Source organism: Engystomops pustulosus, chromosome 3, assembly GCF_040894005.1.
Source record: "Engystomops pustulosus chromosome 3, aEngPut4.maternal, whole genome shotgun sequence".
NCBI classification, from domain to species: domain Eukaryota; kingdom Metazoa; phylum Chordata; class Amphibia; order Anura; family Leptodactylidae; genus Engystomops; species Engystomops pustulosus.
The window spans coordinates 55,706,514-55,731,638 of NC_092413.1; the positions used below are offsets into that span (position 1 = coordinate 55,706,514).

The window sequence follows — 25,125 nt, forward strand, 5'->3', positions numbered from 1 at the left end:
TGTCCTCTGATATACCTGCTTATTGGTGGCATCAATTACAACACACAGATACACATATAGAAAAGTAGTGAAGCTGAGTATATTTTTATGCCCAATTTACTTTACCTAGGAGTGACATGTCAGGTACTAGCAACTCAGCTGCTTGGCACGCCAGCAGCCTATACCTTCCACAGGTTGGCAAGAGAACAGAATATAATACAGCAGGCTAAGCTACCACTTCATCTAGAGGTAAAAACGAATCACACTATATGACTGTACAATAGAATCTGTTGGACCTATACACTGGAGAATCGTCCAGATGAAAATGGATACTTTTGACATGCAGTGAAATGTGTCCCAAACCATGAGGTCAGCAGCAAAGTGATATTATTTCCATGACAGCAATTGAAAAATATCTAAAAAGTATAGATAGCTTAATCAATAGTAAGGAAAAAACATTAGCTTCTTAACCATATATATATGGGGGAAAATAGGGAGGCCGGGTTGACCATCCAATGTTTACAGTCATGGCCATAAGTTTTGAGAATTATACAAATGTAAATTTTTACAAAGTCTACTGCATCAGGTTTTATAATGGCAATTTGCATATATTCCAGAATGTTATAAAGAGTGATCAGCTTAACAGCAATTAATTGCAAAGTCAATATTTGCCTAGAAAATGAACTTTTTCCCCCCAAAACACATTTCAACTTCATTGCAGGCCTGCCTTAAAAAGGAGCAGCTAACATTGTTTAAGTGATTGCTCCAATAACACAGGTGTGGGTGTTGATGAGGACAGGGCTGGAGATCAATCTGTCATGATTCAGTAAGAATCACACCACTGGACACTTTAAAAGGAGGCTGGTGCTTGACATCATTGTTTCTCTTCTGTTAACCATGGTTATCTCTAAAGAAACACGTGCAGTCATCATTGCACTGCACAAAACTGGCCTAACAAGAGTATCGCAGCTAGAAAGATTGCACCTCAGTCAACAATCTATCGCATCATCAAGGAATTCAAGGAGAGAGGTTCCATTGTTGCCAAAAAGGCTCCAAGGCGCCCAAGAAGGACCAGAAAGCGCCAGGACCGTCTCTTCAGCTTCAGGATCGGGCTACCAGCAGTGCAGAGCTTGCTCAGGAATGGCAGCAGGCAGGTGTGAGTGCATCTTGGAGCAAGGCCTGGTGTCAAGGAGGGCAGCAAAGAAGCCACTTCTCTCCAGAAAAAACATCAGGGACAGACTGATATTCTGCAAAAGGTACAGAGAGTGGGCTGCTGAGGACTGGGGTAAAGTCATTTTCTCTGATGAATCCACTTTCTGATTGCTTGGAACATCTGGAAAACAGCTTGTTCGGAGAAGACAAGGTGAGCGATATCACCAGTCTTGTCTCATGCCAACTGTAAAGCATCCTGCAACCATTCATGTGTGGGGCGGCTTCTCAGCCAAGGGAATCGGCTCTCTCACAGTCTTACCTGAAAACACATCCATGAATAAAGAATGGTACCAGAATGTCCTCCAACTACTCCCAACCGTCCAAGAGCAGTTTGGTGATCAACAATGCCTTTTTCAGCATGATGGAGCACCTTGCCATAAAGCAAAGGTGACAACTAAATGGCTCAGGGAACAAAACATAGAGATTTTGGGTCCATGGCCTGGAAACTCCCCAGAGCTTAATACCATTGAGAACTTGTGGTCAATCATCAAGAGACTGGTGGACAAACAAAAACCAACAAATTGTGACAAAATGCAAGCATTGATTGTGCAAGAATGGACTGCTATCAGTCAGGATTTGGTCCAGAAGTTGATTGAGAGCTGCCACGGAGAATTGCAGAGGTCCTGAAGAAGAAGGGTCAACACTGCAAATATTGACTTGCTGCATTAACTCATTCTAACTGTCAGTAAAAGCTTTTGTTACTCATAATATGATTGCACTCGTATTTCTGTATGTGATAAAAACATCTGACAAACACACATAAAAACCAGAGGGCAACAGATCATGTGAAAGTATAATATTTGTGTCATTCTCAAAACTTATGGCCATGACTGTATTATTATCTGCTCTGGGATCTTGAGTACTATTATTATCTGTTCTAGTAGGCTCTGGGGGTCTCCATTATTGTTAGTCTACTATGGGGTATCCACTATTATTTGTCTGCTCTGGGGGTCTGCAGTATTATTATAGTCTACTCTGGGGGTCTCTCCATTATAAACACTGCTCTGGAATCACTTCTCTGGAGTACTATTATTATCTGCTCTGGGTTCTACGCTATTATTGTCTACTCTGAATGCAGTGCTTAGTTGATGGGGTGGTATTTATTGCTGTACTGTGGCATTTATAATTTCTGGGGTTGTGCAGTGCAGACCATTGAAATCTTTCCCCAGAAGTTTTCTCCCTTTGTTTGTGTTGGCCCCACCTACTACAATGTTGCTCCACCTCGGGGTGATTGAAATGGTGAAATTATTTTAAGTTTTACTCGCCCCCAGTAATACATCTGCATACAGCCACCAACCCCCCAGTAATACATCTATTATACTGCCACAAACCCCCCAGTAATACATATACCTAAACACTGCCCAGTACACCTACCCACCTAACCAGTAATATATCTATATACACCCCCAAACAGTCAGCTCTAGGGCTATCAGTTAGCCAGCCATAACCTTTCATATGTAAACCTGCTTTTATTTCTCATATGTAACTCACATGTAACGTAAGTCCATTCTGTTGTATTTTATGTGTACTGCTCAATACACATTTTACTAATTTCTTTAATAATCTATACGTACCATATAGCAAACCAAACATCTTTAGTCTTGCTGATTCTATAGGATTGTGTCAAACAGGCAAGCACGTGCTTTTGGGTTGCAGGACATCTTGTGGCAGGAAACCATTACTGCATGTTAGTTTTTATTAATTGCCTGAAGCAAACACGCCAAGAACAAACTCCATACTGGTATTTGTCCTGGGGAGTACCCATGTCATTGTAAACTCCATGTCATTTTTTATGTCAAACATGCACCAGCATATCTTTAGGATAACATTTTTTCTGGTATAGATTTCCAGATCCTTTGCACATGTATAGAGTTAAAGGAAAAATACCATTTGATAGCATACCATATGAAGCAAACATACCTTGAGAATGCTGTAGCTACACTGGTGCAGAATCATATCTTGTTTAATCTCTGTGCTGAGTGGTTTTGCTGAAAAACCAATTATAAAATTATGATACTAAAGCTCTGTCGTTTCTATGGCCGGGCTCAGTGCTTTTCCCTTATGCACTGCACCAGAGGATGATTCTGCCAGGCAGAATAATCAATTGCTGTACCATCCCCCAGTTGCTGTGTATGAGTGGTCCAGTTCAGGTTGATTAGTCCTGTCTTGGCTGTACAGAAAGCTTGTGTGTAATGTGGATCCAGCTTTCCCAAGTTCCTGAATTATATAATTGTTTTTTCAAGCAAAACCACTCAACACAGGGATTAACCCCTTAGCACTCCATGGTGGATATATCCGCCACTGAGCTGATGCCGGCTCAGCTCTGGATCGTAGCCAAACCGGCATTGGGAAGCACAGTGTAACACCTGCGATCTGAGTGGACTCCAATTGCGGGTGTGTAACCCGTGAAATGCCGCAGTCAGAGCGACCGCGGCATCTAACATGCCACTGGGGGGCCTTTCCCCCACGATCCTCCCCCTGAACCGTTTTCGGGGGGCGCTGATCGTTGCTATGGCAGTGGTGGGGTCCGATCTGGTCCCCAGCACTGCCTGCAAGAACTGCCGGTAAGATGGCGTCTCTGACGTCATCTTACTGGCACAGTGCCAGGCTATGCATGTGCATAGGCTGACACTGCTAATACTCTGCATCAGTATTGCAGAGTATTATCATGAACAAGCAATCAGATGTAAAAAATAAAGTAATAAATCAATAAAAAAAATGCCCATAAGCCCCATAACATATAAAGAGACATATAACCCCAAAAAAAGTCTAAATCATAACAAAAACCCCACATATATATAGTATCACCCTGTCCGTAACAACCCGTAGAATAAAAGTAAATCATTATTGAACCCGTACAATGAACGCCGTTAAAAAAAACTGTTGAAAACCCACCAAAAGTTATCATTTTTACCTATTCAATCTTACAAAAAATGCAATAAAAAGTGATAAAAAAACATATGTATTCCAGAATGATACTGGTGCAAAGTACAACATGTCTTACATTAGTAAACTGTAAGAAAAAATATTCATGTCTGGTATCCCCGTAATCGTATCGACCCATAGAATAAAGATAACATGATTATTAGGCTAAACGGTGAACACGAAAAAAAAAAGGTCAAAAATCCAGTACAGAATTGATGCTTTTCTACTCCTGCCCTCAAAAACGAGTTCCTAAATTTTCAACAATAGGTGATACCAACCCCAAAATGGCAATAATGAAAAAACCATCTCATCCCTCAAAAAAAATGCAGTCACATGGCCCCAATAATGAAAAAGCGAAAATTTTATAGTCTACAAAAGGAGGCAACGAGAAAACTAAAATCCTGGCAGCTGCAGGTCCCTCCTTCCCTTCTGCGCCTCGCTGTGCACCCATAAAACAAAAAACATCCACATGTGGGGGGTACTCTGTGCTTGGGAGAAATTGCAGAACAAATTGTATGGTGGGTTTTCTCTTTTTATCTTTTGGAAATATGTAAATTTTAGGGCTAAATGAACGTATAACCGGCACAATTTGGCCATTCTAAATTTCACCTCCATTTTGATTCAATTACTATGAAGATCTCAAGGGGTTAACGATCTTCCTAAAAGCTGTTTCTGATAGTTTGAGGGGTGCAGATTTGAAAATGGGTTGGTTATATAGGGGGTTTTTGATGCTAAATATGTAAAATTTCATTCAAAACAGTATTTATCAGCAAAAGAGTAAATTCTGAAAATACGGAAAATCGCTATTTGATTTGTAAGCTGCGCAACATCAAAATATATTATCCAGGCATTTCCAAAAATTCATCATTTTTTTCTTTTTTTGGAAAATAAATATAAAACTTATCAGCCAACATTTACCACTAAAATGAAGCACAAAATGTGGGGAAAAAACAATCTCAGAATCACTTTGATAAGTAACTGTGTTCAAAAGTTATAACCATATAAAGCGACACAAGTCAGAATCCAAAAAATGGGGCTGAGCCTTAAGCTACAAAATGGCTGCGTCCTTACAGGGTTAAACAAGTTATGATTCTGCATTAGTGTAGCTACAGCATTCTCAAGGTATGTTTGGTTTGCAACACCCTCGCCGATGCAAGGCAGAGCTGTGTTTGCGAATACGTCCCACCATGTAGCTTGCAGCCTGTGTAGGGTCTGATCGGCCCCACAGCATGTCACTACATAGTCCCTAGATGACACAGGGGAACGCTGCAGTGGTAGAACCTGCCTGGTAAGGCAGGAGTTAAGTGTTTTGTGTGATGTCATATGTGTCAGCCAATCACATGTGTTACACTCTGTTTCTGTGAGCTGAGATGTAATTGGAGGAGTAGCCACCACCTGACCAGTGGGAGTAACAAAACCCCTCGTCAGGAAAGTTCTAGAGAGCAGTTAGCTGAGCAGTAGCTCAGCAGACTGGAGTTAATCCAGTACAGACTCTGAGGAGTCTGTGCAGCCCGCACACCAGACGAGAGCAGGTGAGCCCAGCTCCCTGCCTGGAAATGGAGCTAATAGCTAGTTAGCGAGAGGAAAGGGGTATCATCCTACCTTTAAGGGTGATACCTGAAGCAATCCAAGATAAGGCTGAAGCATCCTTCCAGGACACAACTATCTCCCAGCCTGCCCTTTGCATCCAGGCTGAGGATACATCCTGTGGCTCCCCCCAACTACATCTCCAGCACTCCACCATTCTGTTAAGGCACGTTGCTAATGTTCCTGTCGGTTCCAATAAAGAACTGTAAGTTATTTTTGTTCAACGTCTGCCTCCGTCTGGTCCCTGCTACTACGGGCACAGGCACCCTGTTCACCACACAGAGACTCATACTTCAGACATCAAAGGGTTGCCCCAGGGAGAACCGCTATAGCAGCCTCTCCCTCATCATTTCTTGCCAACACCACCCTGCTGGAGACCTGCCAGGCTGTAGGCCAGCCCTCCGGTTCCCCATACCAAGCACCGTGACACTAGCGTGCCTAGGCCGCAACCGCCAGCCACTCAGGTACTGCGGGCCCCGGCTGACTCCAGGCCCCAAGAAAAGGCAAGGCCCCGGTGGGGGATGTTGCAGGTTCATAATGCATGAATTCAAATGGTAGATTTTCTTTAAAAATATAAATCTCCTGGCCACTAGGTGGAGCTTATGCATCTATTTTTAACTCCTTAAAGGAAACCTACCACTTAAAAGTGGTAGGTTTATACACATATACATGGCACCAGCTCAGGGTGAGCTGGTGCCAGAGCATATTTTTGTTAAGGGAACAGAGCCCCTATCTTAGAATTATAAGTTATATTAACTTATAACTCGGCGCACCGCACTTGGGCTCGCCGCCTGTTTCCCCGTGCTATGTTGCGCAGGCGCGCGTGTGCCGGAGAGCTCAGTGACGTCACCGGCTCTCCTGCACTTCAGAACCCGGCGCATGCACGGGCGCGCGCATGGTGCGCCAAGCCCAAGTGCGGTGCGCCGAGTTATAAGTTAATATAACTTATAATTCTAAGATAGGGGCTTTGTTCCCTTAACAAAAATATGCTCTGGCACCAGCTCACCCTGAGCTGGTGCCACGTATATGTGTATAAACCTACCACTTTTAAGTGGTAGGTTTCCTTTAAGGATGTTGCCATTTAATAGCTTAAAGGACACCTGTCATCAGGTCTCTGTCACTAGTCTAGTCAATTCATACATTAATCATTGTAAAATCATTTTTTCTTTATTATGTAAATTAGGCTGGTCACATGGTCAGAGGCAGTGATGTCACTCCTGTTACCCAGTATCGCTGCGATCCAGCAGGATCTTAAGCTCCTGGTGGAGCGTGTTGATGCCACAGAAGGTGCCCATGATAACACTCGTCAATACATTGCCCTCTTGCATGAAACTGTGTTGCAGCAATCTTTCGCACTGTGAGAACACAATAGACACCTGGAGGACCTTGATAATAGAGAGTGTCGGCAGAACATTCTAGTCCGGGGTCTCCCAGACCATAAAGTTTCCCTGGAAGCAATCTGCAGCATGATATTGGGTTAGCAACCTACCCATCCTATTAAAGGAAACCTACCATTTGATTGGATGCATTATGAACCAAACATACCTTGAGAATGCTGTAGATACATTGATGCAGGATCATATCTTGGTTAATCCCTGAGCTGTGTGGTTTTACTGAAAAAACAATTATAACATTCAGGACCTTGGGAAAGCTGGGTCAGCATGTAACACGTTACACACTGGAGCTTGGAATTACAAATGGCTGCTAAGTAAAGAATGACTAAGCATGACTAGTCATGCGCAGAGAAGCGACGGCCGTGCCGCGGGCCGAACTTCCGGTCTCGTGGCTGCTCACTGGCTCGGCCCCCAACGTACTAACAGGCACATGCCCGCCTCCACCTGAGCCGGTTCCAAGATACTCCTCCTGGTAAGCACTCTTCAGGACATTCCAGTTATTTATTAGGCTGTAATCCATTAAGCAGTTTTCATCTCTATCTTCTGCCTTACTGATATTCCCTCCTCCATACCCTCCATATATGTACAGGTAGAGCACAACTACACCTTTTGGTTTACTAGGGCCACTACTCTACATCTATTTCACTGGTCTAATTTAGGTATACAATCACTTCGATATGATTCTAGACATATACCTCTTGTTTATTACTTACACTATTTCTCCCATCGATATACTTACCCATGATGTCCGATTTAATTGTTTGATACATACTAGTATGCTAAGATGCTAATTATGCTCTACGTCGCTAAGAAAATGTTTTGATCTGTTGTTTCATTGAATGATTCTTGCAACTTTTGGTGGAGCTGTAAATACCGATTATATGAATTAGAAGAAAAATATAAAAATCAACATAGGATGTGTGCTACGTTCCTCTCTACTACATATTGGGGCTGGGTACCCGACGTAAGCACCATCCAAACTTCATTAGGAGTGAGGTACCCCTGTTTCCTGGACTAGTCAAGCACTAATCAACCTGAGCTGGATCACTCATACACAGCAGCTGGGGGATGGTGCAGTAATTGATTATTCTGTCTGGCAGGAAGGGAACTGCAGGAGATGATGATGCAATCAAAGAGAAACTCTCCTGCTATGAGAAGCGGGAAAGCAAGCGCCAGAGCAGATATAGAAGCCACAGAGTTTCATTATCATAATGTTATATCTGTTTAATCATCAAAACCACTCAGCACAGAGATTAACCAAGATATGATCCTACATCAGTGTAGCTACAGCTGTTAGGATTGGGTAACACAAAAGACAGGGGATAGTGTGCCCTGAGCTTGCCCCAACCTCTGTCCTTTCCTATAGCCCCCCCACGCTAAACCGTGGGGCGACTACTTGAAGACTCGAAATACACTGGATAAGTGTGGGAAGGGAAACACAAACAGACTGACAAACATAAAACACAAAAGAATAGTAAACTAGCCGGAGTAACAACGAGAGGGTACGTCAAGAGCAAAATCAGTAGGCAAAGAGTCAATGTCAAAAACGGGCCGAGGTCAACAACGATACAAATACAGATACAGAGCGAGTCAACCTAATGCTGAGAGCGAGTGGAGAAGGGATTTCAAACACTGGCACAGGTGACTAGTGAAGCTGCAATTTATGCAGCCAGAACCCCACCTCCAGAACCTGATAGGAGCTGGACAGCTACTGGGAATTAACCCCTCATGGTGCAGAACAACCAGGCATCATGCAGAGGTACCACAAGTCACAGCAGTACCGAACACAACTCCTAGACAGCGCGAGATCTTAGCAGCCGCTGCCCGGGACGAGAGGTGGAGTTTGCGCGGATACACGCCGGGGGTCGGAGAACGCTGCTGGCACCAGCAGAAGAACCGGAAGTCCCAGCATTCTCCCTAGTGACCCTGACAACAGCATTCTCAAGGTATGTTTGCTTCATACTGCTTTAAATCAAATGGTAGGTTTCCTTTAAGTTTGTCAGGGCTCACAGGGCCCTGAAGCCCAAAGACTCTGCTGCAAAGCCCCGTGATGTTATCTGCTGTCTGTATGATTATGATTATGACCTTAAGGAATCCAAGACTTTTCAGTTATATCTGAAAGTTATATCCAGGAGACACACTTTGATAGTTTCTTGTCCTTTAACATTGCACACAAATACTTCCCTCTCTTCTATTCTGTACCCCTATACAGTAAGAGCGCAAGAGTGGCCATACTATTTTCCTGATCTTGCCCCTTTCAGGAGGTGTCTTAATATCTGGACCCGGATGGTCGATATGTCATTGTCCATGGTATGATTGGAGGTAAAGTAATTACTTTCTGTAATGTTCATGCCTCTAACATATGCCAAATTTGCTTCCTGGTGCACATGATCGTTTTCCCCTTCATCACGACGGCACCACTAGAGAGAGACTGGGATCCGCCCTCCAAGGACAGGAAACCTGAGCATAGGAGACTCCTTCTACTCCACCTCAGTTTGTTTCCTGTCCTTGGAAGGAGACCATTATATGTATGAAAACATTATAAAACTGATACAAATTTGGTATCCCCGTAATCATACCAACCCAAAGAATAAAGCAGACAGGTCATTTGGGGCGTACAGTGAAAGCTGTAAAATTCAAGCCCACAAGAAAACATTGAAAATGCATTTTTTCACCATTTTCACTGCATTTGGATTTTTTTTCCTGCTTCGCAGTACACGGCATGGAATATTAAATACCGTCACTTTGAAATGCAATTTATTACGCAAAAAAATAAGCCATAACACAGCTCTTTATGTGGAAAAATAAAAAAGTGATAGTTTTTTAAAGGTGGGGAGTGAAAAATGGAAGTGAAAAAACGTCGTTAAGGGGTTTACAAGCCCAACATGACTGCACACAAGATCTCGGCCTTGTCCCAGCTTGCCGATGATGACGATATTACCATCAAACCCAGCTATAAGGGGGGGGGTGGTCATCATGGACACGTCGGAGTACTTGGCCGAGATCTGTAGGCAGTTAAGGGACTCTGCGGTTTACAAGAAGGTCCTTATAGATCCAAAATTTGAGTTGGACAGACATATAAAAATTTTGTTGAATAATGCTTTACATGCAGGTATAATTACTGACAAAATGTTGCATTATTTTGAGGTACAGGATTCTATCACTCCTGTGATTTATGTTCTTCCAAAAATTCATAAGTTCCTACAATCGCCTCCTGGGAGACCTATAGTCTCGGGGAGTGATTCTATCACGTCACCACTTTTTTGGATAAATTTTTAAGATGCTTTGCCGTTTCAGGCTCATCATATATTCAAGACACATCTGTTTTTTTACGTAAACTTAATGGAATAGATTTGGAAGGACATAAAGATATTGTGCTTGTTTCATTTGATTTTGTTTCCCTCTACACTTGACCACACAAGGGGGTTTAGGGCGCGTTCACACGTTGCGTTTTGACCTGCGTTTTCATTGTGTTTGAAACGCATATACAACAGCTGAGGAGAGGTGATTTGCCTAATTACATCACTGGTAACATTTCCATTTACAAAACGCATTGTAAACATGCGTTAACATTGCGTTTACAAACGTAAACGGTAATGTAATTAGGCAAATCACCTCTCATCAGCTGTTGTATATGCGTTTCAAACGCAATGAAAACGCGACCAAAACGCAACGTGTGAACGTGCCCTTAGGGCTGTAGAGAGAAAACTGCAGAATTCAGTGTATCATCCCAGGGAATGTCAATTAGCTACGGACCTGCTAAAGCTAATACTCCGAACAATTATTTTTTGTTTGGTTCGGATTTTATTGTTCAACTAAAAGGAGTGGCGATGGGTGCCAATATGGCACCAACATACGCCAACATTATGACGGATTAAGAGGAGAGGTTCATCTATGTGTCCCACCACTTCGGCGCTGTGCTGAGGTGGTGGCTTTGGGCGCTATTTTCCACTTCGGGGTAAAACGCAGTGAAAAAACGTTATTATATTTTGATAGATCGGGCATTTTTGGACGCGGCAATACCTAATGTGTTTAGGATTTTTACTGTTTATTAATATTTATATCAGTTCTAGGGAAAGGGGGGTGATTTGAATCTTTATTTTTTTTAATAATTTTCTTTTTAAACTTTTTTATATTTTTACTTTTACTATCTTTCAGACTCCCTAGGTTGTGCTAAATGATAGTCCCCTGGACAAAACTGACAGCTCAAGAGGAGACAAAGATTTAGAGGAAATGTTTACCACTAGTGTTTCTTTTTTAGTATTATTCCCATCTTCTGTGGATGAACTTTGTTTCTCAATGTACTTTTTCTTTCTGCATTTGTGGTGTTGTCTACCTCCTCCCCTGATGCGTTTTCCACAGTGGTGATCTGAACTTGGTCTAAAAAAGGAGAGGCTGGCTCAGGTGTGGACGTTGTACCCAAGTCTTTAGGTGTGAACTGTGTGGCTTTTTTGGGAGACTTGCATCTTTTTTTTATTTTGAGAGTCGTGTGTAGAGGTTCCACCAGTCTGTATAGAAAGTTCTTTCCAATTATATATACGTCCTTTACGGTAATCCTCTTCATTTCGGATCCATTTTTGTCTCTTTTTATGTTCCAGTTCTGTTCTGAATTTGCTGATAGTGATATTGAATGCATCAAAAAAACACTTTTGTTCTTCAATTGTCAAAATTTATTTTCAAGATTGTTCAATTTCAACTATATTTAGCTGTAGTTTAGCAATTTCCTGTTGTAAACGTTCAATGTATTAAGTCTAGTCCATTTTTTTTTTAAATCCATGCAAATCTCGCACAAAAGTTAGAGTCCTTTGCAAACAAATAAGGTTGAATATTTGACCTCATGCCTTTAGGGATTCTCTGGGCCTTGTAGTATTCACCAAGGGTAATCATATGCAGCTGGAGAGTAACACAGTGGAGAAAAGTCCCAATAGAGGGGGTTCAGAGCCTTCATGGATCCTGGCAAGATCCTTCAGTAGTAAAGTTAAGAAAACGGTTACACAGTCCATAAAAAACTACTTGACTTACCCGTATCTAGGCACTTCGCAGAAAAGGGACACACCGATGGCCAACTTGAGTGTGTACTCATAGACCATATGCCACCCCTGAGACGTGGAGGTAATCGTGAAAAGTTATTGAGAACCAAAGAACTAAATTGGATCTTCCGTCTAAATACCCTACAACCCAATGGGTTGAACATGGACTTCAATTTGGGGAGTATTCTATAAAACTATGCAGCACCTATGCATGATATTGGAGATTTTCCTTATATTCTGTATTCCTCAATGTAAGACAAGTGTTTATCTTTATTCTTATTGGACACTACTTTTTATCTCTCTTTTGCAGATCATACATCTATACAAGCCGCAGAACACTCTTTGGGACGGACGTTCTCTCCTTTATGGACTTGCATCTTCACTTTCCGCTCATTTGTATATTTTTGCCATGTCGGAATAGACATTTTTGGATGTGTGACCACCGTTTGACAATAAATATTCATATTTGTATTACGTTTGCACTGGAGTCACCGTCTTTGGGGATAAAGCACAGTCCCCTTAAATGGTCTTACAAATAGTGTTTTGCATTTTTTGGCACTTCCCCTTTAAGAGCGACTTCTCTGAAGTGCATGTGCAGTCTAGCCCTCAATAAGTGTTGCACATGCATTTTATATATTTCAATGCACATTAACTTAATTCTAACAAACGCTCTATGTTAATTTCAGTACCATGTATTCCCCTTTAATAGCAATGGATGGATATGTTTGCGAGGTGAATTTACATCGCATATTCGGATGTGTACCTTTTTCCTATATTTATATTTTCCTATATTTCCTATGGTTCTCCTGTCAAACATTGGCCACATGTATACTTTTTATTCATTTTCTTCCTTATGGGTATAATTTTCAAGACATTATATGGTGTTGCCCTTTACAAATATGGCGCCGAGCGTCTCTGGATTACAGTGCACATGCGCAAATATTTGGGCGGGCGCATTGGGACTGCAGAGATGCCAATACATGTGATCCACTGAAGTGGGATGTAAAATAGAGGGAGACACGCCCTGACCCAATAGAGGTTTTTTAAACACCTATTCACACTTGATACATTACTATGTCCCAGTATGTATATATTGCACTGACATGTACCGGTATGTGATGACTACCTTGTATAGAAATTCATCAACATATATCAATTTTATATGTATAAATCTAATTTTATGTAAATCATGCACCTTGCACTTTAAGACACACCCACTTGTATTCACTATTGTACCATGTATTTCCTACATAAACCTGGATGGGTTAAAGGGGTTGTCCGAGAGTTCTGAAAAAAAACTAAAGGTGGCCAGAGGGGGCTGCTTAAAAAAATAAAGTCCTACAGAGCAGCGCTGGATTCAGCTTCCAGCCGGCCGTGGCCGGCCACGCCTACCCGTCCCTATTCACAGCATTATGTATGCTGGCTGGATGGTTGTCGGGTCCGGCCGGAAGCTGAGTCCAGCGCTGCTCCGGCGGCCATGTTTGTTTACATGGCGCCCGGAGCGACAGCAGTGCTGGATACCGGAGGGCGCTGGAAGGTAAGTAGGACTTTATTTTTTTAAGCAGCCCTCTCCCGGCCACCTTTTAGTTTTTTTCAGAACTCGAACAACCCCTTTAACTTGTTAAATTGCTTGATGAAGGTGGTTCACACCGAAACGTCGCCACTGTTTCAATAAACTTCACCCTTTGGGATTTTGGATTTTTGGAGTGCTGCCTACACTTTTTTTTTTACTTATATGTATATGCCTAGCCACGTTCAAGCTTTGTGGACTACTCGTACTGTGTTGTTGAAAATTTTATAAAAATACAATTTAATAAAAAAAAATGAATACTCTATATAGTGGAATGACAAACGATTAAAATGACTGAAATCCTCTGTATTGGTGGCTTTACGGAAGTGTATTGTAGGTAATGTACCCGGAATTACCTATAAATGTATTCGATTTGAAGGACACCAACTGTATAGTATGGATATATAATGTGTACTGTAATGTACACTGAAGGCCTCTGTACTACAGCTTCCAAGAAATACACAGAATTTATGCTGTTTATCTACACAGCCTTAATAGCAGACACTTCTGCCCTATCATAACAAAATGCCATTATGCTATTTATAGCATGAAGGTCAAGCGGTATTATACTCTGAGAACACTGAATATGATGGTAATAGTAGATACTAGTAAGTGCCACATGAATATTTCGGGAATGCTGTGACTTGTAGTGTCAGGACCACCAGTGTTAGGGTGTTTACACATAATGCTAGCCGGTATGTTGGAACCTCCTATGCAGCATGCAAGTTGTGGGAAGTATCAATACCATTGGATGTTATCAGTAGTGTTCAGGTCAGTGTCTTGTACCACCCAAATTAGGACTCTACTAGTAATTAGGTAAAATATAATCAAATCCGCTTGTAAAACTTATCTGGATTACGTTTTCAGACATAGCGCATTCCCTAAGGAGTTTGACTATCGACGTTTGAGTATAGTAAAGTACGTAAGTAGGTTCAGTACACTGTCTAGCTCACATGAAGGCTAGCTCACTAGCTCAATAGTAAATCCATAACACTGACTAGCTGTCATGTGAGCAGACTAGCTAACTGGCTTGTAGATCAGACCATAACACTGTCTGGCTATGTCATATCACTCACTAGCTCAATAGTAAGTCCATGTCACTATCTAGCTGTCTCATGAGCGGAATACCTAACTGGCTACTGAATCAGACCAAACACTGACTGGCTTTATTGTATTGCTCACTAGCTCCATAGAATACACCAACACACAGGATTAAAGCTGCTAAGAGATCAACACATAGAGCCCCACAACATGTTTCACCAGTGCAATCAGGGATTAGGGCTTTAATGGCAGGCGGCGTCTAAATGGAGATATAAATAGGAGAGTACAATGACACACCTCCTCCTCATTAGCCAATAAGAACCGTAGTGTGGGGCAAAAATCCAATGCAACCAATCACACGTCAAAAGTGGGTGGCGCCAGCACAGAGTCAGCTGACAGTCCATCACTATGGAGATGCGTCCGCTGTGCACTGCAGAAGGGAAGGTGCAGGGATCCGGAAGATGGGTGCAGTGATGGTAGGGAGATGGGTAACCAATGGCTGTTTTTACAGTATTTTGTTGACTCTGTATTTTACTCCCCTCATTTCAGAAGTAATACATTTTTTATTTTTACATTTACAGAGGTGTATGAGGGCTTGTTATCTGTGGGACAAATTTTACTTTTTAGTGGCAACCTCCAAGTGCTGTGAAATCAACAAAAACATACATTTGTTGTTTTTACGTCTTTAATTCTATGTTATATATAGGTGTTATTAGATTTTTAAAAAATGTAAATCTTTTGTACAAAAAAATATTGCCCATTTTGCCAAATTCTAAGGCCAATAACTTTTTCACACTTTGGTGTACTGGCCTGTGTAAGGTGTAATTTTTTTGCGGTATGTGCTGACTACCGTATATACTTGTGCTTTAATTACCGTATATACTCAAGTATAAGCCAAGTTTTTCAGCACAAAAAATGTGCTGAAAAACCGAAACTCGGCTTGTACTCGAGTCAATAAAAAAAGAAAGTTAATAACTCACCTTCCTGGGGCCCCCCGCAGGTCTTCTGTTCCATCTGTCCGGCAGCGTCAGGTCCGTGCGACGTCACAGGCTCTGATGTCAGCTGCTTCTGCTGCAATAGTATTGTGTGTGTCGGCAGGCACATGAAGACCTGCAGGGGGAGCCAGAAAGGTGAATTATTAATTTTCTTTTTTTTATAAATTTGGCAAACTGGGGCTTGCTACATACAGGAGCAGGGGGCAGGCTACGAGATACAGGGGCAGGCTGCAGGATACAGCGGCAGGCTGCTGCATACGGGGGCACACGGTGCTGTATACGAGGGCAGGCTGCAGGCTGCTGGATACGGGGGCAGGCTGCTGGATATGGGATGCGAAGACCTGTGGGAGGCAGGCTACGAGATACATGGGCAGGCTGCAGGAAACATGGGCAGGCTGCTGCATACGGGGGCAGACGGTGCTGTATACGAGGGCAGGCTGCTGCATACAGGGACAGGTGGCAGGCTGCTGGATACGAGATGTGAAGACCTGCGGGGGGCGCAGCAAAGGTGAGGTTTTTTATAAATTTGGCAAACTGGGGCTTGCTGAAGCATGCAGGGGCAAGCTGCTCCATACAGGGGCAGGGGGTAGGCTGCTGTTTACGAGGGAAGGCTGCTGCATACAGGGAAAGACTAGTGGATAGGGGAGCAGGGGGCAGGCTGCTGGATACAGGGGCAGGCTGCTGGATACGGGGGCAGCCGCGGTATACGGGATGCAAAGACCTGTGGGGGGTGCCGGAAAGGTGAGTGAGTTATTAACTTTCATTTTTTAATATATTTGGCAAACTGGGGCTTGCTGCATACAGGTGCATGCTGCTTGATACGGTATCAGGCTGAAGGATATGGGGGCAGGATGCGGGATACGGGGGCAGGATGCGAGGGCAGGCTGCTGGATACGGGGCAAGCTGATGCATACAGGGCCAGGCTGCTGGATAGGGGATGTGAAGACCTGCCGGGGACGCCAGAAAGGTGAGTTATTAACTTTCTATTTTTATAAATTTGGCAAACTAGGGCTTGCTGGATACATTGGCAGGCTGCTGTATACGGGTTGGTTGCAGAATACAGGGGCAGGATGCAGGATACGGGGGCAGGCTGCTGCATATGGGGTCAGGCTGCGGCATACTGGTGCAGGGGCAGGCTGCTGGATACGGGGGCAGGCTGCTGGATACAGGGTCATGCTGCTGGATACATGGGTAGGGAGCAAGCTGCTGAATACACGGGCAGGCTCCTGGATACTGGGGCAGGCTGCTGCATACAGGGGCAGTGGGAAGGCTTCTGCATACAAGGACAGGGGGCTGGCATTATACTGGGGAATAGCTATATACTGGGGGGAAGCTGTGACCAATGCATTTTTCGCCCTAGGCTTATACTTTAGATTTTATACAATAGGTTTTCCCAGTTTTTTTGTGGTAAAATTAGGGGCCTATATTATACAGCTGACACCTGCCGCAGCACCAGGATGTAATAGTACATTCTGGTGTTCAAAGGGATTAAGGGCTTGCATTGTTATGTAATTGTTATGTAAAGCATGTACCGAAGCAGGGGTGGGTTAAGACTGCCATTGGCCCTGGGCTGTATGGATATTATAGCATCTACAAGTCTGGAATTCAATTCCTACACATGGTACTAGAATCAACTTCTTGGGAAATGGAGGATACGTCCTTCTGCCTGCTTTCAATCTGTGGCTTCAGGACCTTTGAAGTTCCTGAAATGGCTCTTGTTTACATGTGTATTGAGAGCAGAAACAGATGTACGTACGGTGGGTGGATTGGGCTCCAAATCTCCTCTATTATAATTCACTACTACCTCTCAATTTATGCTGATTTCTGTGTTGTCACAGATTTATAGACTACAGACGGTCCCCTACTTAAGGACAAACCGACTTACAGATGACCCTAGTTAAAGACGGACCCCTCTGCCCACTGTGACCTCTGGTGACGCTCTCTGGATGTTACTATAGTCACTGGCTGTAATGGTGTGTCTGTAATGGAGCTTTATTGATAATCCTTGGTCCCATTACAGCAAAAAATTTTGAAACTCCAATTGTCACTGGGGCAAAAAAGAAATTTGTCTGGAGTTACAATTGCAAAATATACAGTTTTGACTTACATACAAATTCAACTTAAGAACAAACCTATGGAACCTATCTTGTACGTAACCTGGGGACTGCCTTTATTAACACACACTGCATGTTAGGAGTCAGGCAGAATATATTTATGTAGATTAATTGAGTAATGAGGTGAAATTACATTGTATTCTTACAGTCTGTAACATGTCCAGATGCAGGTCATCTTGAGGGAGTGGGATTGCGCACAACAAACAAAAAAGTGTAGAGCTTCTTATGGTTTCTTATACTTAATAAACCTAGTACTTAACTTTTTAACAAACCGTCACATACAGTATGATGCTCCCTTTAGCCCTGCAAAATAATAACACTTTGTAGTTTCCAATCAGTGATATAGTGAAGTATTCTGTATTATGGGATTTAAGGAAAATGTAAAAGATAGATACGAGATAGAAAGGCAGACAGACAGACTAACATAAAGATGGATAGATTCAAGATAGACAGATAAGTAGACAGATAAAAAAAAATCTTCTAGGGTTTAAAAACATGTGGGTGTAAGCCACCTTAGGGCTAGGCAAGCAAAGCCAGATATCAGGTGAAATAAGCTGCAATGTTTCATGCATGAAAAAGACTACTTGGCCGAAACGTTACAGCTTGGAATAAAGTTCATAGCTTATTTCCCCTGATACCAGGACTGGAGACTTTTTAGAAGTAGATAGACCGCCTACCCAGCACCCTACCCCTGACCACCTCATAAATTTGTCCCACTGAATTCACAGACAAATCTTAAAAAGTGGCCACACCCTGCTCAGAAAAAGCTGACAACATTACTAATGACTGTCACTACACATCCTGAGAGCTGCCTCACAAACTTCATTATGATTTATCCAGTCCGTGAGTTAACTGCTGAATTTGTGGCCAGATCTCTTCAGCTCTGTCCGGCACATTTCCACACTGTGTCCCTAATAATACCACAGTCACTTACAGTAAAATGTCACCAGGATAACACTGCTTCCATACAGGAACCCCTATATAGTATCATCATTATTATTATGATTAATAGATATGCATTGTGTTTTGAAACCAAGTGTGAAAACACAATGAAAAACAAATCGCCTCTTATAAGTTATTTATATAAGTAATAACGTGTTTTTTGTTTTAACATTAATAATAATAAAGATTAACAATGCTCACATGTTCTTACTAATATAACACGTATGTGTTTGATGATGCTTTTCTCCCAATGCATTTCAAATCACAATGGAAACACATCAAGTGACTACAGATTCAATAGCCTATATACAGCCCGAGCTCTCCCACTAATCTATCTACAGCCCTCCCCCATCCCCACAGTCTATGCAGCCCCCTCTTTCTCCCCTGCCACACAGTTAATATACAGCCCCCCAACTATTGACTATTTATAATCCCCCAAAAAATTGCAGGTGGCAATTAAAAAATGAACGGTATACTTTCCTGCCTGTTTCTATGTCCAACCGTCTCTCCTTCAACGCGTCGTGGCTCTATGCAGTGAGGTACAGGTAGTTTAGTGGGGGTAAATGCTAGTGATAGAGTCCCTAACTTTTAATCAAACATCTCATGAATTAAAAGTACAAGTAAATATAGCAATGTTCAAGACGGTCATAGAAGAATTAATATTGGATTGCATAGAAATTTTAGGATGAGAGTAGGAGGTCCGCTAGGTCTCCATCAAGGTCACAAAAAAAAGAGAATTAGAGATGGAGCATAGCAGAATGAAAACCTGATAAAATGCATAATGTATTCCTTGCTGTAGCTCCACAGGCTGTTCACAGCGGTTATACACTGGTTTCTGACATTGTACTAGTATCTTACACATACAGAAATCCAAGATGGCGGCCACCCGACCCTAAGTGAGAAGTTACAGGGTCATGTCTAGGGGCAAATGAAATTGTGTAGAGACAGGTTGGACTTATATCTGTGAAATGCTGCAATTTTGTTAATAACAGTGAGTTAAAGAATGTTATTTTTTAACCTGAGTACATTTAAGAAACTTGTCTTCGTGGGAATACCTCTTTAAGGAGACGGAAGTGCCGAGGGAGCAGGGGAGAGACAAGCTCCTGCACAGTGTAACTACCTGTGAAGCCAGAGCATGGAGCTGCTCTGGTAATCCCCCCAGAGCCCTTCTGAATTATTAGCATAATTATAAAAGTTGATTTTAGAAAGAAGGAGGCCATGGATACCAAATATTATCCCATCCACTGTGCCTGGAGATCATTTACATGCAGTAAGCCATTTATTTTAGCAATGAGGCACCTTTTTATAGGCCATCAGTTGAACCAGTTAATAATATTATTTTTCATTGGGTGGCAGGATTGCTTTCTAATTATTAATATATTTCTCCTGGTGTCATGATTTTCCATGGCTTTTTGCACCTCTCTTTCTGCATGTGTTAAATATTTTTACTTTTATTTCTCATTATTATACATAATTTAATTTATGGACATCTATGGTTTGATTGGTGACCAGGGCACATTTCACCTGCTGCAAAGTCTAGCCAAAACAGATAAGATGATATATGCCCCCATTAGTGCATCCGTCACCCAAAAACATGATAAGGTGGTTAGATAGATAGATTTACGAGTAAGCATAGATTGGCTTTTCAGTAAATACTATCCTTAAGCCCTGCTTCCAGTAAGAAAATGTGCAATCTTATGGTTTGGAACATAAATCATTGTATATATGAACATGCTACAAAAATAAAAATAAAGTGTTTTTATTGTTGAGGTTTATTATACAGCTTTAATATGTTAAGAAACTCAAACAAGATGTCGTTTTTTTTTTCATATTCAATTTACAAATCAAATTTTGGACAGGAAAACGTATGTATCTAATTTAATGTACATTACAGAATGCAATGTTTCTCCAGCAGCTTTGAAACTTGGCAAGAAAAGTTCTAAAAAGTTTAAGTGCAGTAAAAGACAAAGGCAGAGTAAAAAAAAAATCAATATGATTTTCCAGCCAAGACTTAAAAAAGTAAAAAATAAAAACAAAAAGATGCCTGCTCCACAGGGCAGACGGAAGTTTATAAAAATATTTCTAGACAAGTGATAGCAGAACGACGTGAAAGAGTCCATATAAAATTGCCCGGCGGGGTGTCTGCACCAAGGTAACATAGAAAACTATAAAAAGTTCTGAAATGGTACAGTCTCCAACGTGCTGCATCGTCATAAGTGTTATAAAATGCTTCCACCTCTAATAAAATGCCAAGTTAATAAAGCAATAGTACAAAATAATTATAACAATAATAACCAGCTTAAAATATCATTGTCGCTTTGTCTATTTACCAAAAAATTTATGCAAGATCAGACTATATATACTTGGGTGGTTTCTTCCGTAACAGAAAATGTGTCCATTTGGTCTGTAGAGTTGATGCACAGTAAGTGACAGACATCATATTCCACTTCCAGATAATGCTGCTTTCACAATAAGCCACTTCTGGAGGTTCCACTTCGTCTCAAGTAACTCCCACAGCTTCCATTCCTTACACAGTGCAGAGTATATGGGCTGAGAAATTGGAGCGTCTCTTGTTCTACTCCAGTTCACTGTCGTCTCTCTCTGAGTTTATTGCTGTGCAGTAGTTGGGTTTATCTGATGGCCTGTAGCCTGGCAGACACACGCACTTGTATGAACCTTCTGTGTTAATGCACTTAGCATTTTTGCAGAGAGACATCCTACTGTTCAGCTCATTGCACTCGTTGACATCTATAAGGTAAGAGAATAGGTAGAGTTATCAGCAGCACACGGATTCATTATTGTCTGCCTTATTACAGATACAGGTTACTAGGCATATTCAATATAAAATGACGTATCTCTGTATGAGAAAATATGCAAAAAAGTTATCCAGGATGGAATAAGGCAAACCACACCTCTATTAGCTACCTTGTAAGGCAGCTCCCTTGACTTCAAGCATGACTTTCAGGAAGCCTATCGACATGATGCAGGATTTAATCCTTATCGCCGTATGACTTATTTCAAACATTCATATGTCTGCTACTTCACCTATCAGTCATAGACAGTTGAATATAGAAATATTGGCTATTACTTCTCAGTATAAAAAGAACATAGACATTACTGGGAGGGCTGACGCTATGGTTGACTTTACTGGGGGACTGTGGGGGAAATTACTGGATGGTTGTGAGAACATTAGGGGGGATTGCGGGGGACATCACTTGGGGGCTGTATATACACTAAGAACGTTTGTGTTTTGAAACACATTATCGAACACATACGCGTTATATTAGTAGGAACTTGTGTTTTACATTGTTAATCCTTATTATTAGTAATGTTAAACTCAAAACCCATGTAGTTACTTATATAAATAACTTATACTCATGTGACTTATATATCAGAAGTGTCTGAGGTAAAACTGTTCTAGTTGCCCATGGAAACCAATCAGAGCTCAGCTTTAATTTTATAAAAAGCTGTGGGAAAATGAAAACTGAGCTCTGATTGGTTGCCATGGGCAACTAGAACAGTTCTGCTCTCAGACACTTTTGATAAATCTCCCCCACTGAATATATATTATTATTAATAATAATTATTAGTGGTTCCTGTATGTAAGCACTGTTATCCAGGTGACTTTATACTGTAAGTGACTGTGGTATTTTTAGGGGCACAGTGTGCTGGACAGAGCTGATGAAATCTAGCTGTGATTAAACAATGCCGGGAGAAGTCGTAATGAAGTCCTCTTCCTAATGAAGAAGATCATCACCTGTAAGGTACTGGATGCCACTGATATCTGTGTCCCTGACTCTCTATCTATTTTTCTATCTATCTATCTATCTATCTATCTATATACCTGAATTTATTCCAAGCTGTAAGGTTTTGGCAGGGTAGCCTTTTTTCACGCTTGAGACGTTGCAGCTTATTTCATCCGATACCTGGACTGGAGTGCTGCACCCACATGGCATCATCTATCTATCTCCTATCAAATTCTCCTTAAATCCTTAAATACTGATTATGATGCTTCATAAAATAGTTTTACTTTGGGTCCTCATTTTTAGTTTTGCCCAGGGCCCCACTTTGTCTAACTCCAGCCCTGCTGGGTACTACAGAGCAATGCTCCTACTTCATGGTGTCATATCTTCTTACCAACACAGGTCATCTTCATGATGTCCAGGTGATAGCCATCAAAGCAGTCACAAGTATATCCTTCCTGCACCCGCACACATCTACCATTTTCACAACCATTGAGGATGCCACACTCCTCGGCCTGCAGCTCCTCATACTTGTCATTTTCATCACCTACAAGGACAGAGAATTATTGAGAACAGACTGAGATGCTCATGATATGCTCAAGTGTATCTCTGAGACATACACATATATACAGTCAAGGTACAAAACACCTTTACTAAGATGTTGTAGTATTGTGTGCATGTTTGTGTCATGAAAAGTTATACATTTTTCCAATACACTTTCAGTATCAATTCCCCTTGTTTTTTATAGATATCTGCTTGGTGTCCTTCCATAGAAAGAAATCTGTGCATGGTCATGTGATGGACACGTTAGTATCAAACGGCTCTGATTACTTTCTGCTTGTGCACCTTTGTGACATCACATGACCATGGACAGATTTCTGCCCACTGGAAGCAAACTTATAAGCTTTCTATAGAAGGACAGCAAGCAGATATCAAGAAAGCCATAAGGAATTGATAATTGATACAGAAATGTATTGGAAAATTGTACGTTTCATTACACAAACAATTATTGGATAAAAGTGGACAACTCTTTTAAGAAACATGACATTCAATTACACGATTATTATCTGTGAGAACTTTCTGTGAGACTGCCTACAAAAATAAAATAAAACCTTAACATCAATATGCAGTATGTTCACAACTATAATGGAGTTATCTAATGTAAGGAACACTTCAGCACCAGCAGAGGGCAGCAGAACTCCATACTGGACTCAGCCACACACCTTCATGAGGACAAAAAAATTTCACTCCAGCTTCTCATTTGCTATATTCCCCAATAGTGTATTTTCTGAATTCCTAACCTAGCCATCTTTATTCATGTTAAATCATTAAATTAAAAAATATTGACCAAATGCTATTATACAAAGGGTGGAAATTTACAAATTTTTCTAAAGATCAAATGTTTTTTTAACCAGGGCCTGCCTTACAGCCTGCCATCTTGGGTCCTCAATAATAATAATAGACAATATGTGAGTGTTAACAATGCATATATATACTGGGGTAATGTGCTAGCTTACCTTTAAACAGGGGGTATGTGCTGGGCTGCCTATGTAGTGGGGGCAGGTGCTGGGTTACCTATATACTGGCGGCATGTGCTGAGCTACATATATACTGAGGTCATGTGTTGGGCTATATATATACTGGGGTCATTTGTTGGGCTACCTATATACTGCGGCTATATGCTTGGCTTCTTATGTGCTGGGCTACCTATATACTAAGGTATGTGCTGTTCTACATATATACAGGGGACATGCGCTGGGCTTCATATCTACTGAGGTCATGTGTTGGCTTACATAAATACTGGCGATGTGTGCTCTTATACATATAAACTGGGGCATGTGCTGGACTACATAAATATTGGGGACATGTGCTGGACTACTGATATCCTGGCGGCATGTGTTAGGCTACCTATATAATGGGGGTATGTGCTGGCTTACATATATTGTGGAGGCATGTGCTGGCTTACATATATATATTGGAGGCATGTGCTGGCTTACGTATATAGTGGGGAGATGTGCTGGGCGACATATATACTGGGGCCATGTGCTGTTGTCCATAAAAACTGGGGGCATGTGCTGGGCTACCTATATACTGAGAGCATATGCTGGGCTACATATATATTGGGGGTATGTGCTGACTTGCATATATACTGGGTGCATGTTCTGGACTACCAATATAATTGGGGTATGTGCTGGGCTAGTAACATACTGGGGCTGTTGTGCTATTTAAATTTATGAAGAGATGCTGGTGTTAAATATCAATGAATAAAGGGGGAAACTATACAGTAGTATATATTATAAGCACAGTGTATTATTTATATATTCAGGGGGCACATTGTGGTCATTTTGAGGTCATTTTGCTTTGTGCTTGACATTTAAAAAGTCTTCTCCTCCAGTCCACTAACCCCGTTGAATCTTGGTCTCAAAAGTAAAATCTGGGTAGAAATCTTTCATGAGAAAATAGGCAGAAACCAAATACAGATGACCTATACAAGTAATACCAGAATACTCTGCACGATTCCATGTAACTGTGCACTCTACTTATGTAACAAGTAGTTATCATGCCTCCAAACTGTCCCCTTTCTTCTTGGAGT

General features: G+C 41.6%; 1 protein-coding gene and 1 long non-coding RNA gene across 5 annotated transcripts in view; one reads left to right on the forward strand and one right to left on the reverse strand.

The window, feature by feature from the left end:
• LOC140121368 (uncharacterized) overlaps positions 1 to 12,565 on the forward strand; it is a 37,444-nt gene extending 24,879 nt beyond the window's left edge. Inside the window, exon 3 of the long non-coding RNA XR_011854073.1 lies at positions 12,438 to 12,565. This is a non-coding gene — a long non-coding RNA (uncharacterized lncRNA). The remainder of the gene's footprint in view (positions 1 to 12,437) is intronic.
• Positions 12,566 to 20,532: 7,967 nt separating this feature from the next.
• LTBP1 (latent transforming growth factor beta binding protein 1) overlaps positions 20,533 to 25,125 on the reverse strand; it is a 257,405-nt gene continuing 252,812 nt past the window's right edge. For all 4 annotated transcript variants that reach the window (XM_072140841.1, XM_072140839.1, XM_072140838.1 and 1 more), the window contains 2 exons: positions 22,927 to 23,079; positions 20,533 to 21,537 (listed from right to left, as the gene is read on the reverse strand). In XM_072140841.1, coding sequence (XP_071996942.1) covers positions 21,365 to 21,537; positions 22,927 to 23,079 — 326 coding nt within the window. In that variant the 3' untranslated portion in view covers positions 20,533 to 21,364. The remainder of the gene's footprint in view (positions 21,538 to 22,926; positions 23,080 to 25,125) is intronic.